Source organism: Lynx rufus, unplaced genomic scaffold (genome assembly GCF_022079265.1).
Source record: "Lynx rufus isolate CCGP_SWC_20201006 ecotype Redwood Valley unplaced genomic scaffold, mLynRuf1.p SCAF_6, whole genome shotgun sequence".
Classification (NCBI taxonomy): domain Eukaryota; kingdom Metazoa; phylum Chordata; class Mammalia; order Carnivora; family Felidae; genus Lynx; species Lynx rufus.
In genome coordinates this window covers 9,945,740-9,964,607 of record NW_025814878.1, presented here as the reverse complement: position 1 = coordinate 9,964,607, position 18,868 = coordinate 9,945,740, and the positions used below count along the sequence as shown (strand labels likewise).

Genomic DNA, 18,868 nt, shown 5'->3' with positions numbered 1-18,868 from the left:
GGCACGATTTGTGAATGATGTAGGGTCAGTGGCCCACAGTTTTGTATTTCCACCGCATCAGAGGAAGCAGGTCTGGGAAGCCGCTGTGCCCCCCAAGTGTTAGAGGCACTGGGGGGGTGGGGGGAGACGGGTGAAGAAGGTGGAGAGAAATCCAGGAGGGGCGGCTGGGTTGGCAAAGCCCAGGGGCCCCGGCTGCCCCCGCACACAGTCCTGTAATTATTGTCCGGCCCCACGATGAGGCAGAAATGTTCAGTTTAGGGAAACCTTTGCAAGTAGCGCAGTTAGGACTCTTTCAGTCCAGGAATTGGGGAAAATTACAGAAGAAAAACGCGTCCTGTTGCTGTCGAGGAAAGCGTGTAGAGACAAGGAACCAGCCGCATGGGGACCACAACGAAGTACCGCAGACTGAGGGGTTTGAACAACAGGAGGTATTTCCTCGCGGTTCTGGAGGCCAGAAGTCCACGACCAAGGCGTCCGAAGGGTTGGTTTCTCCCGAGGCCCCTCCTCTGGCTTTCAGGCAGCCTTGCCCTCACAGGGCCTTCCCTATGTGTGCATGGTCTCTGGTGTCTCTTCCTCTTCTTACCAGGACACCAGTCCTGTTGGGTCAGGGCCCCACTCTTAGGACCTCACTTAATCGAAGCCCTGTCTCCAGCTCGTCTCGTTGGAGCCTAGGGCTTTACCACAGGAGCGAGGGATGGGGCTCAGTTCCGTCCATCACCTGCCTTACGTAGACCCAGTCTGCGGTCCTGAGTGTTCCGCCTTAAAACGACAAAAAATGTTGCAGAGCAAAGTAGACCTCTAGGATTTACAAGTCAAATTAGGTGGCAGGGTAGTGCTGAATTCTTCCCTGAATCAGTTTCCTCCCCAAGACTTGGCCAACCAAGTGTCGGTGGGTCGGGAGCGTTAGAGGCGGCAGCTCCCAGCCCTCCCCTCCTCCCAGCAGGCTCCCCAGACCACCCCTCTGCCTCTGTCCCAAGAGAAGCATAAAGGGGACGTCAAAGAAATGGATACACTCTCCCTCTGCCTTGTGTTTTCCTGCTGCAGCAGCTTTTTATCCTTCACGCAGGGGGTCAGCGGGGCTGGGCAGGGTGAAGACAAAAAGGAAATTCTAAATGCTGGGGCAGCTCGGGCCCTCCCCCACGCCTGCCTTCCTCCTTCCTGTTCTCCCCTGCATCTTCTCTCTGCTTTCAGTGCCTTACAGAATAATGATTCAATTGCCATTAGGACCTTGGGATAAAACCCATGCCCAGAACACCCCCCCTCGATGTGCAGATGAGCTTCTCAGAAACCAGAATTTGATTACTTAATATCAGGTTCCCAAACGGTGAAGCATTATTAAATTGGTTTGTTGTGCCAGAGCTGATGTTGTCTCTCAACTGGCAGATGACTGAATGTGCCTCCACCCTCCCAGCCTCTTCTCTGCCCTGCACAGAGACAGGGGCCTTCATTTCCAACCGACTCGGCTCAGGGTAGGGGCACAGCGGCTTTCAGGCCATGGTCACACTCCTGGAGGCTTCTCCTTTAAAATAAGATTTGTCCTCAAGCAGAGGGGGGGCCCCTGTTTGCTTGAGTATCTTAGGCCTAGTTGGGGATAGCTTCAGATTTGATTACCATAAGTAAAAAGTATGGCTTTTAAGATTGTGTGTAAGGCCAGAAAAGTTAGGGGAACATCTCACGAAACTACTGAACATTTTTGTCATATCAAAGAAATCCGTAATTCGTCAGAAATAGGAATTGTTTTCAAACTTCCTTTTTCTGCGTCTCGCATACATAAGTTACACTCACTTCAGGAGATAATGAGGGTTGTATTTTCTGTAATAAAGTGACAATAGCCTCTATTGTGTATTCACCACTGGACTAGGGTCCTTTCTTTATTTCATTTGAGTTTTGAAATAGGCCCTATCCCGCAGATAGTTTGCTACTCAGACTGCATTTCCAGAATAAGAACCAAGGGCTTGGGGAAGTAACTTACCCAGGAACGCCCGCCCCGCACACCCGTCGTTCGTGGTGGAGCCCTTCCCACCACACCTCGGCCTTGATTGGGTTACTGCTACTCGCAAGACTTTGATTACCCCCGAGAGCCTCTGCACTGGGGACCCCCTTCCTAATGGGCCCCAGGGAAGGGCACACCACAGCCTGGAGCCCATTGCTGCACCTGTAAGTGGGAAGAAGAGAGCCTCTTAGGGGCGCCTGGGTGGCTCAGTCGGTTAAGTGTCCAATTCTTGATTTCGGCTCAGGTCATGATTTCACCATTTGTGAGATCGAGCCCCGGGTAGGGTTCAGAGTTGACAGGAAGGAGCCTGCTTGGAATTCTCTCTCCCTCCATCTGTCTGTCTGTCTCTCTCTCTCTCTCTCTCTCAAAATAAATAAAATAGAACTTTAATTTAAAAAAAAAAAAGCCTCTTCCACCTCACCTGTCTCGTCAGGCTCAGATGTGGCCTTTGTGGTGGAATGAGGAAAGGCAGGAATGCCCAGAGCTGTCTCATGGAAATGTGAACAGGATGCAAACAATTTAATACCTCTCTCTGGAGGTGTGGCCTCTGTGTAGCATTTTTGGCAAGGAATAAAAACCAAGCCTGTACGTGACAGAGAAGCCAACTCATTGATCCACGGTGGCATCGAGGGGCGCCTGGGTGGCTCCATCGGTCGAGCATCCGACTGCGGCTCAGGTCATGATCTCATGGTTCCTGAGGTCGAGCCCCACGTCGGGCTCCATGCTGTCAGCCTGTCGGCGTGGAGCCCGCTTTGGATTCTCTGTCCCTCTCTCTCTGCCCCTCCCCCCCACAATGCTTGCGCTCACCCAAAAATAATTTTTTTTTTTTCCGAAAAGGAAAAAAAACAGTAGCACTGATTTCAAATTGTGTACCTCAGATTTTGGCAACCCGCTGAAATGAATTATCAGAGCAAGTTCCAAACATAGTTATGGGATGTTTTCCCTGAATTTTTTAGGTAAAAATTGATGTGGCTCTTCGGTTATTTCAGTGGATAATGGTATTTACACTTTCAGAGGGGACTCAATAATCCACGTCTCACAGCTGATCGTTAAAAAGCTGCAAGCCTATTATTTTAAAGAAAAAACTCTGGGTGTTATTGTTTGTGTATCATTTTGGAAATTTTTTCGGCAGTCATCAGGTATGATTTACTCACTGCTAAGTGCTATGACTAGATGTTTAAGATGTAATTTGGAAAGCTCCTACCCCCAGCGTAAGCTGTGTCACATGTCCTTAAATAAACGTTACACGGTTTTTTTCATTTAAATTTTTTTTTCAAACGTTTATTTATTTTTGGGGGGACAGAGAGAGACAGAGCATGAACAGGGGAGGGGCAGAGAGAGAGGGAGACACAGAATCGGAAACAGGCTCCAGGCTCTGAGCCATCAGCCCAGAGCCCGACGCGGGGCTCGAACTCACGGGCCGCGAGATCGTGACCTGGCTGAAGTCGGACGCTTAACCGACTGCGCCACCCAGGCGCCCCAAACGTTACACGGTTTAAAAGGAATCCAGGCTGAAGTTGTAAAGTAACTGAGTTTACTTGACAAATTCATGTAAATTTAGTTACCCGAATGCCGTGGCTGAGACATCGGTAGCTGGCATGGGACGCAGCGGTTTCTACCACGAAAAGGGTTCACAACATTGCTTTCTGCGGCTCCGGTCCTGGTGAGATTCTCCTCCCCCGCCGCGGCCCAAGTGCACATGTTGCCACTGAAGGGCCGTGAACTCAACGCCATGATCGAGTAAGGGAAGCGTGGGGCTCCGCGGTCAGGGCCGCGACTCACTGCATTTGAATTCCAGCTCCGCCAGGTCTGAGCTGTGTGATCTGTGGCACATCGTGATGCATTTCCATGTCTCATTTTCCCAGTGTGCAAGATGGGGATAATGGCGGTAGCCCGTCCCCGCAGGGCTGTAGGAAGTAAATGAGCTACATGCAGTGCCTGGAAAGTGCTTAGCATAGTACTGCGCTGGGTGTCATGGGGTATGCGCCTTTGGTCCAGAGCTGCCCACACAGAGCAGGAAGCCTGAGGATGAAGCCAACACCCAGAGGACAACAGAGAGAAACCATTGGGCTGTAGGACCCAGCCCGGCCTTCAGTGTGCCACCCCCGAGCTTCCGGGCACGGGAACTGGAAGGATATTATTGTCTTACTGGGCCAGCCAGCGCGAGGGCAGGGAGGGCGCTCCTGGTGACCACAGCCGAAGGGGTGACTAGGGCGTTGGGGTGACTGGTGGCTCAGTCGGTTAAGCTTCCAACTCTCGGTTTCAGCTCAGGTCATGATCTCCTGGGCCATGAGATCGAGCCCCATATCAGGCTCTCCGCTGAGTGTAGAGCCTGTTTGGGATTCTCTCTCCCTTTCTCTCTGCCTAAATAAATAAACCTAAAAAAAAAAAAAGAAGAAGAAGGAGAGAGAAAGACGGAGAGGAAGGAAGGGAGGGAGGGAGGAAACTAAGTGATACCGTCCTTACAATCAGAACAAATAAAGGAAAAAAATAATGGGGTGCCGGGAGACTTCTCAACATCTTTCCATTCAAAACTGTTAGTCCTTTGCAACATTTGAAACCTTTAGCGTACGCTCAAAGCACTGCAAACAAGTTGCAGAATTTCTTCTTTCCTTCGCGTATGTCTGGTCAGACCCTCCTGCTTCACGTTTATCTTTGTTTTTTTCTAAATAAACTCCCCCAATCTCTCCTTTTCCAAAGAGCAGCCCCAGAAGAGTTCGCACACTCTTCTTGCCTCACGCACTCCAGAGAGCATTCCCTTGTGTAAAAACTACCCCAGCTTGAAGCATTAGTCTCCCTGAAAATCAGATTTCAGGATTATACATGTAGAATTACCCAATTTCTGTACAAAATGATATACATTATACAGCTACGTCGCTTAAATAGGAAGAGAAACTCACCCCGGAGTTGGCACAGGACATTATTTACAGGGCTCCCCTCTGGGAAGCGGATGAGGAGAGGACTTTGCCTGTTACGCCTAGCGGTTTTCACTTTTTTGTGTTAAAAACATTTTTTTAAGTAGATTTTTAAAAATCTGGGAAGACAGTTAGGGACTAGCTTCCTCGCACTGGAAGAAAATTCGAGTCTTCCCTTACAAAGGGTAAGAAAAATAACAGTGCTTGCCCATTCTTTCATTCAAGGCCCCTGACCTAAATCAGAGTAATCTGAGCCGTGTAACACTGGGCACAGTGTGCGAGTGCAGCGTGGTAGTGTTTATAGTAATTGAACGTGGCTTATGTCTTAATAAGTCGTAAGTTAAGCATTTATGACATACGTTCTTTTTACATAAAAATCATAGAAGGAAAAAGATTTTGTGTTTTAACTACAGAGTGGAGTGACTTGGTCCAAATATCCCAGTGGTCTGCTCTATTGGTCTGTCCCTCTTAAAGTGGGGACCAGGTCCTGGTCACCGTGGCGTCCCCAACAGGGAGTGCTCCGCAAAGGTTCCTGAGGTGAATGACACATCACCGTGTCCCTTCACGTGGGAACAGGACCCCAGAGGCCACCAGGAGAGATAAGTGCACTCTAACAGGACATACCCCCACACTCTCAGAGTGTCCCTAGCTAATAAACAGATATTTTGGAATGGGGTCACAAGCTCTGCAGGTGGATATTACCTAACTGCCCAGAAAAAAATCCCGGGACATCTGTCTCCTCTAAGTGAGGCCAATGGAAACCCCGGTGTAGCAGCCTTACCTGTTTTCATCGTAATGATTTTTCATCTCCCTCTCTTTCAGTCACTGGGCATTATATGTGGCCACCTTTCCTCACACATTATCCTCCAGTAGCTTTTTTCACATCCAAAGAAGGGAAGAAACAGAAAAAGCCCGATCCTCAAGAAGGCTTCCTTTTGGTTGTTTCCGAATTCTCTTAATTATCCTCCATTTTTACTCCTCTATTCTAAAAAGTATTTGTTGGGGCGCCTACATAGCTCAGTGGGTTAAGCATCCACCTCTTGATTTCAGCTCAGGGTCGTGAGTTCAAGCCCCGCGATGGGCGCCACGTTGGGTGTGGAGCCTACTTTAAAAAGACAAAAAATTAAAAGTATTTATTGAGGCGTTATATTGCCAGGGACTGTATTTCCACTTGATCTTAGCCAAAGACTGAGAGGCAAAGGACAGTAAAGTTACCACTCAGAAAATACTTTGGCTTAATAAAGAATTTACATTTTTGAGTTATTATTTCATAAGAAAGAAAATCAACTGTGTTCGGTGATCTCTGGGAGAGAAGAAATGTGCAGAAAGGATTCTACCTTCGGTCACAAACTACAAGAACAAACAGATGCAAGTAAAAATGCCTATTTTTGTTTCCGAACCAAAATAAAACTGGGTAATTTATTTAGTATGAAAAAGGAGAAGATTTAAGAAGCCAGAAAAATTTCCCCAACACAACAAAATTAACTACAACGACATTTTGGTGAAGTAGAAATTACGATTCTATCACTTTACAAAATAGAATTCTTAATAATTTTTCTGCTCATGCCGAGAATATTCTTTTACTTACGAGGACTACTTTTAAGTAGTTGAAGATTTTCTCTTTAACTAGGTTTAATGTATGTTTATAAAGACTATTCATAGAACTCATCATTTCCCCAAAATAAGCTTCACCCGAAATCAGTATAGATTTTGAAGATTCGTTGCAGTTAAAATTAGGGTCATGAAGGGCAAAAGCCCATGTTTTTCAGCCTTTGCAAAAGAATCCATTAATGCAGCGTGACAAGTAAGTACAATTTAGTGGCTCCCTCGTTATTTTAAGCAAGGGGCCTTCTTAGAGGACACACAAATAAAGTCAACACAGATCACCTCCGACCCCAGGCGTGGGGCCAGAGGTCAACTCCCAAGGGCTGTCCAAATTCTTTCTTTCCCATAGTGCAGCAGTGACCCTTGTCTGGGGGCCACAATCCTTTGATAACAAAGTTTTTTATTGGGAGAGAATTTTATGTGAATGTTTTAGGTCTTGTTAACATAATTCCATATTGTGTCTGCTCAGCAGGAGAACTTTAGGGATGGCTCTTTGTCCACAGGGCAGGGAGTCCCTTGGCTCTTCAGACCCTATGTGCTTTCTTGTCCTCTGGTCCCAAATAAGTAGCCCTGATTCTTGGAAGTGACGATTGCATAATTGGAAAGGAGCATGGGAGGCTTCTGATTGAACTTCGTTCCCCCCCCATTTGAGAGAAATAGGCTGAAAATGAAGGAAACAGATTCACACTTCCCAGCATTTAATATTTTGGCAACTTTTAGTTCCCGGTTTTGTTCTGAAAGAATCAGAATCCACCTCAGCCAGGAGACCAGCTCCAGGAACCACAGAAATCACACTCGGCCTTTGTCAGCCTTGGCGGTGTGGCATCTGCTGAAAAAAACTTAATGATGGGGGCGCCTGGGTGGCTCAGTTGGTTAAGCGTCCGGCTCGATTTCTGCTCAGGTCATGATCTCACGGTTCATGAGATCGAGCCCCACATGGTCAGGCTCTGAGCTGACCTGCTTGGGATTCTCTCTCTCCCTCTCTCTCTCTCTCTCTCTCTCTCTGTCTCTCTCTCTGCCCCTCCCCCACTCACACACGTGCTTTCTGTCTCAAAATAAATAAGCATTAAAAAAATAATTTCAGGGGCGCCTGGGTGGCTCAGTCGGTTGAGCGTCCGACTTCAGCTCGGGTCATGATCTCACAGTCTGTGAGTTCGAGCCCCGCGTCGGGCTCTATGCTGACAGCTCAGAGCCCGGGGCCTGTTTCAGATTCTGTGTCTCTCTCTCTGCCCCTCCTCCGTTCATGCTCTGTCTCTCTCTGTCTCAAAAATAAATAAACGTTAAAAAAAATTTTTTTTTTAAATAATAATAATAATTTCAAAAAGTTCATCATGAGGGGGCTCAGTCGGTTGAGCAGCTGATTTGGCTCAGGTCATGATCTCATGGTCCGTGAGTTTGGGCCCCACATCAGGCTCACTGCTGTCAGCCTGTCAAGGGAGCCCACTTCGGATCCTCTGTCCCCCTCTCTCTGCCCCTTCCCTGCTTACGCTGTCCCCAGAATAAATAAATGTTTAAAAGAAAAAAAGCTCACTTTTCTAAAAAAAAAAAAAAAAAGTAAATGACGACAAGTTGAATTTTCATGTCTGTAAAAAGAGCATGAAGAGGCAGCCGTTGTATTATTGTGTCACCGTCTGCACACGAAGCTGACACTTTGGCTTTGGCCACGAGGGCCCAGCTACACAGGCGTCTTCCTGGGTTTCTCACCTCGTGTGGATTTTGGCCTGCCTCAGACTGAACTCTGCCCTGCGGTGAATAGTGTTGCAGCCCCAGACGCAACAAAGTCTGGGTAACGTTCTTACTGCCAAATGTGCCTTCCATCTACAGAGTTAATTTAAGGGACGGGGCAGCATCGCTGTGGCTGAGTATGATGATTCCTTTTCTTTTAAGGTTTATTTATTTTTGAGAGAGAGAGACAGACCGCCAGCGGAGGAGGGGCAGAGAGAGAGGGAGGCACAGAATCCGAAGCAGGCTCCAGGCTCCGAGCTGTCAGCACTGAGCCCGACGCGGGGCTCGAACCCACGAACCGGGAGATCGTGACTTGAGCCGAAGTCAGATGCTCGACCTCTGAGCCACCCAGGCGCCCCTGATCATTCATTTCTTAACCTATAAAATACGCTGGTCCCTTTTTCCAAATCCATGCCGCCACACACATTCTAAAGGCATCTGAAAATGCCCGTGGCATACTGTGGGTAGGCAGGAAGACCTCTGTAGAGCACCGGCGTGAGCTGGCCACAGGCAGCTGGAAAAAAACAGGAACAGTTGCCACCAGTGGCCTTTGTGCTTGGTGTCCTGGTGCTACAACAGGAAGCATGGATTTCTTTCCGGGCTTCCTCAGATATGCACAGCCACTGTGATAAACCAGAGAAAAATGTTACTGCTCTGCTAGGAGCAGAACGTTTGCAAGGATAAGTAGGCATCCACAGAAGTAAAGGTTTAAAATTCAGGAAGTCCCCACCTCCAAGCTGGGTGCCGGAACTTTATTTGTAGTTAAATTGTTTGAAACCCAGAGCACGTTTTCTCAAAACCATGTTACAAACGGTAGCAATATTCCAGGAAGGCTCAGAAGCCTTTTTTTTTTTTTTTTTTTCAGTAGAGCGCAACCAGGGGAGGGGTAGAGAGAGAGGGACAGAGGATCCGAAGTGGGTTCTGCCCTGACAGGCTGACAGCAGCGAGCCCAACGCGGGGCTCGAACTCACCCACAAACTGTGACATCATAACCTGAGCCAGAATCAGACACTCAACAGACTAAGCCACCCGGGTGCCCCCTCAGAAGCCTTCTTAGCCCATGATATGCCCAAAGTACAATCCTGCACAATTGGCAAGACAGGAGCTAGCCACCAGACATCGCCGTGTTGATGCGTCCGGCCACACAGAGAGCAGGTCCCGTGGCCCTCTCACCACACTCTCAGGGAGCAGGTGGTTAGTGAGGCCCGTGGGGGCACGGATGTCCTCCCCGCCCGCTGCTCCAGAGGAGGGTGAAGTAGCATGGCCAGGGGTGAATCAGACTTTCCCGTCCCCTTCCTCCTCACCTCTTCTACCTCGGAGCTCCCTCCCCAGTGCTGAAGAAGGAGGCCTCCTCGGCCACATTGTCTAAGCCGGCCCCCTTCGCAAAGGGTAACGTGCACACGAATCACCTGGGAGTTGGTGACGTTGCAGATTCCGATTCAGCAGGCCCGAGCTGGGTTGAGATTTGAGATGTCAAACAAGTTCCCGGTGATGCCCACACTGCTGGGCCACGGACCCCAGTATGAGCCACAGGAGTCGGCCAGCATCGTGGGCAGGGGTCGGGGGTGGGGGGCAGGGGGTGGCGGAGGGGGACATCCTGAGTCGTTGCAGAAGGGACGAGCTCTGAGCTCTGAGCTCTGTCGCAGGTGGGAAGAAGTGGGCGAACCCTGGACGCAGTCCTGGCCGTGTCACACATCATCTCACTGGAATGTTCTCCGGCCAGAGCAGGCAGGAGCTTTGCAAGACACAGCCCTTAGTCCTCAGAAGAGTGAAGCCAAGCGGGGTCCCGGTGTCTTTGCTCCAAACGATCGCATGCAACATTGGTTTCTGAGCATCCTTTTTATGAAAAGTACAGTAATAAAGCCCGGCAGGAAAGACGGCAATCATTAAGGAGCAGATCATCCCGGAGCCTCACCATCTAGGTCCTTGACCGTGTTTTAGTGCGTGAGTCGCCAGCAATCACAGCACTTTCCTCCGGGATACCAAGGGTTTCCGGTGCAAGTGGACTCAGACGCACTCTGATAGACTGATCTGGACACAAACCAGCGAGGAGCACAGGCCTGGTTCCAATCCTGTCCCCACCACTAACTTGCTCGTCCTTGTCCATGTCCTTGAGCACATGGCTTGTGCCTGAATGTCCCCTGTCCCATCAATAAATTGAGGCTGAAATTAGTACCTCCCTCTAAGGGTGGTGGGGGACTTAATTAAAGATGTGATCTGAGAATCTTGGAGCTACGATGTGCCGTGGGGCCGTGGGGGGAGGTAAGTGGTACCACGTTCAGGAAGTTGACATCTGCCTTTTCTATTTCATTTCCTAAACCAAGAATGAAATAGCAGATGGCGAATTTAAAGAGATACAGGTGACCTAATACAGGAGGCTGAATTGAATTATGTAGTTAATTTATGTCATTAGATGTACACTGTTCAGAGTGATCATTTTGCGGCATTTGCTAACATACAATATTCCGTTTTCTCCTCTAGATGAGCACCATGCCAGGACTGCCGACCCGGCCCTGCTTCTACGATATAGATCTTGATACAGAAACAGAGCAAGTTAAAGGCTTGTTCTAAATGAACCAGACTTCCACAGGACCCAGTGCAGGTAGGCTCCTGGGCTTCCTCCCGTGTCTTTCTTTCTTTCTTGCCCCAAATATGTTTTAGTTTTATCTTGTCTTGTTTTTCTAATATTTACTACAAAACATGGGCTGATAAGTAATTTCCTGACTTGGTTACTATGAATTCCTACTGAATAAGAGCCCGTGACTTGGGTCACTCCTCGATGTGGCTATGCAGTGAGAAAGGGGTCCCATCCAGTGAAAGTCAAATCATGTCGCTTCTGAATATAGATTGGTTGAAGGCATCTCTTGCCATTAAAAAAAAGGAACGCTGTGAACTCATTATTCTGTCTCCGGAATTAAAACTAATATAGTGTCGGGGCGCCTGGGTGGCTCAGTCGGTTAAGTGGCCAACTTCGGCTCAGGTCATGATCTCGCAGTCTGTGAGTTCGAGCCCCGCGTCGGGCTCTGTGCTGACAGTTTGGAGCCTGCAGCCTGCTTCAGATTCTGTGTCTCCTTCTCTCTGCCCCTTCCCTGCTCATGCTGTGTCTCTCTTTGTCTCTCAAAAATGAACAAAATTAAAAAAAAAAAAAAAAACGAATATAGTGTCCCTCCCTGTCCATGTGGATTCATTCTAAGACACACAAACCCTCCCCGCCCCTCAGCGTATGCCTAAAACCACAGATAGCACTAAATACTTGCGTGTGCTATGTTTTTTCCTATACGTACACGCGCGTGATGAAGTGTAATTTACAAATTAGGCACAGTAAGAGATTAACAATAATAAGTACCAGTAAAGTAGGACAATTATAACAAGATGCTGTCATCAGAGTTCTATGAATGTGGTCTTTCTCTCTCCCGCTCTCTAAATACCTTATTGTACTGCACTCCCCCCCTCTTCATGTGCTGATGGGAGATGATAACATGGCTACACGATGAGATGAAGGGGGTGACGTAGACATCGTGACATAGCTTTAGGCTGCTGTTGACCTTCTGACACCGTGCCGGGAGGATCATCTGCTCCCAGACCACATTGACTGTGGACAGCTAGACCCATGGAAAGCGAAACCGCAGATGAGGGGGACTACTGTGTCTTTAGGCATTTTATAACTCTCCCTTCCTACCACATACCTCTTGTGCGGAGTCAGAATTACGTGATAGACGGATCTGGGTGCCTTCATTCCCTGCGGCTGCCATAACAGTATCACAGCTGGACGGCTCAAAACAACAAATGTTTGTTCTCTCAGTTTCAGAGGCTAGAAATCCAAAGTCAAGGTGTCAGCCAAGTCGTGTCCCCTCTGCGACTCTGGTAGAATCCTTCCTGGCCTCTTCCTGGCTTGTGGTGGTGCCAGTCATCCTGAACGTTTCCCAGCTGGACCCACATCGTTTCAGTCTCTGCCTCCATGGCTGTAGCATTCTCTGTGTGTCTCTGTCTTTGTATGGGGGTGTCCTTTATAGGGACACCAGTCACATTGAATCAGGGCCCACCCTCCAGACCCTATCTTAAAGTGACTACCTCTGCAAAGACCTTATTTCCAAGTAAGGTCACTGTCTTCGGTCCTGGGGGTCAGGACTTCAGCATATCTTTTTGGGGACAGTTCAACGCATAACACTCGACCGTGACACAACAGATGGATTGGGCTCTTGTACCACTGGAAAGGTACATGAAGATGAGACCAGTCTAACGCAGAGGGCCCTGTGCGTCATAGGAAGGACAGGGCAGCAGAAAGGAGACCCTCGCTAGTTCATGCTCCACACAGTTTAAGAGGGCTGGTCTTGACTTGGAGCCCCCATAGAGGGCCAACAGTGGGGGTCCCTTGGTCTTACTCATGTCTGCCCCTCAGGACTGCAGTCACACCTGCTGGCTTCCTTCCTGGCTTCCCTTCCGGAAGAGAAATGACCACCCACCTAATCCTGCCCCTGGGAAAACTCTCAGTCCCAGTCGTAAAGGCTTGTGAAGCTGCTTTTCTCATCCCGTATATCAAACCTCACCATATTCTCAGAACACATTCCTTTTCCCAACACTCCCAGTTCCGTCGCCACACTCGCTCCTGTTCCTTAGCCCAGCATCCCTTCCTTTTTTTCTTTTTCTTAATTTTTATTCATTTATTTTAAGACAGAGAGAGAGAGTAAGCAGGGTAGGGGCAGAGAGAGAGAGAATCCCAAGCAGGCTCTGTGCTGTCAGTGCAGAACCCAACGTGGGGCTCAGACCCACGAACCATGAGATCACGACCTGAGCTGGGACGAAGAGTCAGAAGCTTCACCCACTGAGCCACCCAGACTGTGGGCCTATTAGACAGGCTTACTTGACCTGAATTCTCACTTTTGTTGGTTTCACTACCAGTAGTCAACATGGGGAGATTGTTTTCCTTTTTTGTAAGTCTTTGTTACTAATGCACTAAAGACTGAGACTATGATGAGAAAGGTAAGGGACCACGCCAATATGAAATGACATTAATACAACGTGCGGAATTGTTGGGTTTGGGGTGTGTGAGGCGTATGGTTTTTCACTGAGGAATGGGGGCTGTGTTTAGTTTGAACCACAACCACATTTCAAATCTGTGTCCATTCGGAAGAAGAAACCCCCACAAAATAAACCAAGGAGACTAATTTCACAAAGAAGCCTTGATAATGGTGTCATTTTGGTCTTTGGGTATAAAGTGTGTGTGTGTGTGTGTGTGTGTGTGTGTGTGTGTGTGTGTGTGTGTGAGAGAATGTCTTGGGTTTCCCAGCTAGTTCTTGGGAAAATGACAGTATCCTTCCTCTTCCACTGAAAATTAACCCATCCTGACTAATCTCCCCTTTCACGTCAAGAACCCATTCTGCTGCATTTCTGCCATTTATCATTCTTCTCCAGAACAAGTGTGTTTTCACCCTTTTATCTCTCTCGGGTTGTATTTTTCCAGCCTCGTGGTCCGTTTTCATTTGTTCCTCAAGTAGGTAATTAAAACCCAGTTACACCTTAATTATAGGTTAAGACTCTGCTAATGCCAAGGGACACGTCACGTACACTTAAATCCTTAGGTCTGTGTTCCCTAACAAGTGTTCCTCCAGCCTTTTTTTTTTAAGTTTACTTACTTATTTTGACACAGAGAGAGAGCACAGGGGAAGGGCAGTGAGAGAGAGGGAGAGAGAGAATCCCAAGCAGGCTCCACACTGCCAGCATGGAGCCCGACGCGGAGCTCGAGCTCACAAACTCATGACCTGAGCCCAAACCAAGAGTAGGGCGCCTAACCGACTGAGCCACCCGGGCACCCCCAGGTTTTTTTTCAGTGTTGAGCGAGGGTTAGCGGTCAGGACGCCGGCCTGTGGAAGTTACCTCAGTGAGCCAGGCACCGTGCCGAGCACCTCACCTGGGTGGTCACAGCACCCCTTGGAGGCAGGTGCTGTCCCACAGGGGCAGATCCTTCCCGAGGAGGTAGCTGAGGCGTGGTCCCGAGCCCCAGGACTGCAGAGCCATCTTTCCATTGCTTGGCCCTGCCTCTTCTTCCAAAGCTGGCACGGGAGTCACCTTCCCACCCCTTGCCACCGCCTGTCACATGTCATGCTGGGATCAGTGCAGCGAGATGGGCGGTTCTGTTTCAGAGCTGTGGAAACGCTGGCCCAGGAGAGTCAGCAGCACGGTCGAGGTGCCCCGCCAGTAAGCACCCATGCCGAGACTCCCCCGGGACCTGCTTCCCCTGTCTCACCCCATCCTTTATGCCCAAACCGAAGGATGCCCTTTGCGTGTCAGTCACAGGGTAAATGAACCTTGGCCCGCCCTCGAAGATCGTAACCAGTTATTTGAACAGACCTATAATTTGGGGATCATTTCTGTATAACAAAAGATAATTCTTTGGGTATTAAAAGCTATGACTTTGTCCAGATTCTTTTTCGCCGGAGTATAATAGGGCTATCTCTCGCGGAACTCTCTCATAGAATGTTGTTTTCCCCCTCACTTATCCAAGGCTCCTTTCTGCTTTGTGAACTGCCCGATCCCGTTCCCAGCTCGGTGGGCGGTGGTTCAGAACCCATCACTTGACCCTGCTTTGCACCTTTGAAAATGGATCCAGTGTCGCGGGAGAAAGCGCTGTACAAAGCAAACATTCCTTCCCGGGAACTCCCGGGGTGATGATCCCGCAAACGGACCCTCTGTTTCGCATGTCCTCACAATACGCGGTCAGGGGCCACCTCCTCGCAGTCAGGTCTGTGGCGATTAAAGGTGCAAGGAATCAAAATGTTGACATTTGGATGACAGTCGGCGTAGACAGATTTGCCCGCCAAAAGCGGGAACGTCTGGCGGTCGCTTTGCTCCTGGAGCGGTCAGACTCCAGAGAGCCCCGTGCTGTCAGCCTCAGAGTAACACGCTCGTGAGTTTTTGCAGCACGCGTTGTAGACGTGTAGCACACGGAAGATTGCGCTCTGTTAACAACTGTTTCTGTCCTTCCGCTTCCTCTCCTCTGCTGCTTACCTCCCCGTCGAGGAACTCATGTAAGATCTCATATGAACAGAGAGCCAAGAAGTCACCAGAATCTGAGCTCTTGCTCCTTTCCAAGGCTCCCCTGTGATGCTTTCACTGTTGTCAGAAGAAGGGCATGATTCATTCTTCCGGGTGGCACCAAACAGAAAGAATTAAAGTCAGTTGTTTGTCCCAGGAACACCGATCCTGCCATATTACTGCTCAGTCTTTTGTTTGAAGATGATTGGATTTCAGGTGTTTTTGTTTGTTTGTTTGTTTGTTTTTAACATTTATCTATTTTTGAGGAAGAGGGAGGGGGGAGGGGCAGAGAGAGGGAGACAGAGGATCCGAAGCAGCCTCTGTGCTATAAGCATAGAGCCTGATGCGGGGCTCGAACGCACGAACTGTGAGATCATGACCCTGAGCTGAAACCAGGTCGACTCTAGTCCTGCTATAAATGTTAGTTATTTGCCCAGAAAGCTTTTTCTTGAACTGCACGTGCAAAGAAAGGTGCTCATTTCTTCCCCCAACTGCCTGTAGAGCAGAAATGTTCAGTGATAGTTAATGGTCATACGATAGTCTTGAGTATGGTTGCTGCCGTTCTGTGGTCAGGGTCTGTTATGCAAACCAGAGGCTTCAGGGTTCCCTCGGGGAGCATCTGGGCTCTGTGATTTTGGTCTTAAAACTGTCTTTTCAAGAAGCAACTCAAACACTGTTGATTACCGTTATGCTCCAAGATGAAGGTCAGCGAGTACCTCGCCCTGAGCCATCCTTGGAGGGCACAATGGGAAGCTCAGGCCACTTAAATAAAAGATGGAGGGGACTTGAATCTAAAGATGTCATCTTTATCATCTCACTGACATCGAAAGGTGGTGACGGGGGCGCCAAGGTGGCTCAGCCAGCTAGCATCTGACTTCAGCTCAGGTCGTGATCTCACGGTTCATGAGCTCGAGCCCTGCGTCGAGCTCTGTGCTGACAGCTGGGAACCTGGAGCCTGCCTCAGATTCTGCGTCTCCCTCTCTCTCTGCCCCTCCCCAGCTTGTGCTCTGTCTCTTGGTCTCTCTCGAAAATAAATAAACATTTTAAAAATTTGGAGGAAGTTCTTAACTCCCTTTTAAGGAAACTTTTTTTGGGGGGGCGGGGCAGTGCACCTGGGTGGCTCAGTCAGTTAAATGTCCAACTTCGGCTCAGGTCGTGATCTCACGGTTCATGGGTTCGAGCCTCGCGTCCAGCTGTGTGCTGACAGCTCAGAGCCCGGATCCTGCATCGGATTCTGTGTCTCTCTGTCTCTCAAAAATAAATAAACCTGTTAAAAAAGAATTTGAAGAAACGTTTTGGGCTCTCTTTGATTTCTTATCCATTCCATACCAAGATAGACTATTTCCTATATATTCTGTCCTCATAAAATTCTGAAATTTTTTTTTCCTGAATAACTGGATAATAATAAACAGCTGACTCCTCTTTTTAAATCCTCACTAGAGTGGTTGCATTTCCAATTTATAAAATCTGTATTCAGACTTTCTATACTTCTGCCAACACGCAGAGGTGTTTTTTGTTTGTTTGTTTGTTTGTTTTGTTTTGTTTTGTTTTTTAATGTGGAACCACATACGCCACGCCCCTATAAACACAAAACCACTACGTACAAATCTAAGGTGTCTAATCAGCTGGTCTTCAACCACCCACTTTGGGTTTGGAAGGTCTTCAGACTTGCCCTCCTTGGGCTGTTTCCAGTGCACCAAGCCCACCGTCATTCCCCTTACCCTCCTTTCCTCCATGTGTGTCACTGAGCCTCAGGTCCAGGATCACGAGAGCCCCCAAAGTGAGGCTGGCCACCTCCCTGAATGGAGGGGTGAGGTCCTGCCCCAGGCAAACCTCCCTTCCCAACTTCGAAAATATTTTCTTTTGGTTGAGGATTATTGTGCTCGGGGTGCTCCTGTTTTCTGTTTACTTCCCTGACTTGAATCCGATGCGAGGAGAGTAGTCTGCATTCCTGGTCCCCTGCCTTCGTCACTGTCTTCTGTTCTGAGGCTAAGCAAGCATCCTTTCTGGCTCTAGAGCCCCCACTCATCTGTGGGAGGCCAACTCACTATGTTCTGGCCCAGCAGACACATTCTTCCACGTATAAATTTAGATTAAAGGCCAAATACTTGCATTTACACTTCTTCCGCAATGATGAACAGAGACTTTCTGAACCTTCGGGGTTTGGTTCGTTTGTCTTTTCTAAAATGTAGTTTGATGACTGCTCCTTCTAAAAGATTTCAGGCTCCAACAGTGTCCAGGAGTCTTAATATCCTTTCAGAGGAAACAACAAAGCTTTAACATCAATAAGATCTCCTCCCTTCCATTCTTGCCCTAAATGCATTTTTCAGACCTTCCTTTCTGTGCCTACTATAAAAGACAAACTGAGATCCAAGGCAACAGGATTCCTGATCTAAAATCCCGAGCGGTCTCACTCGGCAGGATCCCGGGGACCGTAAAGCCCAAATTCAGAATTTTAGAATTTCCGCCTGATCTTTCCAGGAGGTTCAGGACGCTGCCTACAGTGACCGTGCTGACTGGGTCACAGAGCGGTGTGGAATTGGATTCTCCACCGCTCTTAAGTAAGACGATTCCAAACAGTGATTCCCAGCCCTGTCTTGTGAAGGGAATCATTTATCTGCGGGTGAATTTTCTTTTGGACTCTGGATTTTTAGAACTATATTACCAGTTTGACATCACAGGGGGGAGAAAGCTCTTCTTAAATCACTGAAACATGGCTTTGTTTTCCAGGCTCCCAAAACACAAACCCGTCTTTTGCCTTCTTGCTGCCGTTGGAGAAGAAAGTGAATTTGAAATATGCCGGTTACACAATGCGGGAGAAATGGGGAAATAGACCAAAGACATATTCTCCGTTCAAGAATTCTGTTTGCAACAGAGTATGGTGTCCGGTAAAAGGACCTCCACCAAGTTCGAAAGAAAGTAATTTATTTTCCGTTTCTGCAGAGTTTACATTATTTCCCACTGCTTACACTGTAGAATGTTTATTTTATGGGGACTGAGGGATTAAAAGAGTGTGAACTAAAAGGTACCATTTTCCACTCTGGAGTTTTCTATTTTGTCTTTGAACTGAAAATAAACAGGTATCTAGAAAACCAAACAGCAAGTTTCCAACGGTAGATAAAACTCTCTGATCTCTAGAGGTAACTGTTCACATTGGGGTTGTGACCTGACAGATTTTCTGGAAAACTGTGAATACAACGAGGGCTTTTAGAAACATAATGAGAAAGAAATTGCACGCGCACACAGAAATATCTGATCCATTGTGAAATCTTCGGACCGTTGGAGGGTTGTAATAAATAAATAGCCTTTAGACCGCAGTGCATTTTATACACAGAACTGTTTTTCAGTGCCAGTGAAGTTTACATCACTTACCCAAAAAATAATGGGTTCGTGCTCGTTCCGTCCACCCACAAATGAATCTCAGCAGCCATTAAGCTTTCGAAGGCCCATAGGGCAAAGAAAAGTTGGCTCTTGAGGTCAGGTGTTGGGCAGATGTTTTTCCATTTGTCCAACCCATAATTCATAGTAAAGAATGGTGCATGGGCTGTACCCCCTTCCCGGGAGTTACTGACCCTTTTCTGTTTCCATTTTTTCCTAC

The 18,868-nt window shown here is 48.2% G+C and overlaps 1 protein-coding gene across 1 annotated transcript in view; it reads left to right on the top strand.

Annotated features, from left to right (window-relative positions):
- The window catches only part of MTHFD1L (methylenetetrahydrofolate dehydrogenase (NADP+ dependent) 1 like), a 185,045-nt gene extending 166,747 nt beyond the window's left edge, over window positions 1-18,298 (top strand). Inside the window, exons 27-28 of the mRNA XM_047102623.1 lie at window positions 10,720-10,840; window positions 18,001-18,298. Of these exons, the coding sequence (XP_046958579.1) occupies window positions 10,720-10,809 (90 nt within the window). The 3' untranslated portion in view covers window positions 10,810-10,840; window positions 18,001-18,298. The remainder of the gene's footprint in view (window positions 1-10,719; window positions 10,841-18,000) is intronic.
- Window positions 18,299-18,868: the final 570 nt, after the last annotated feature.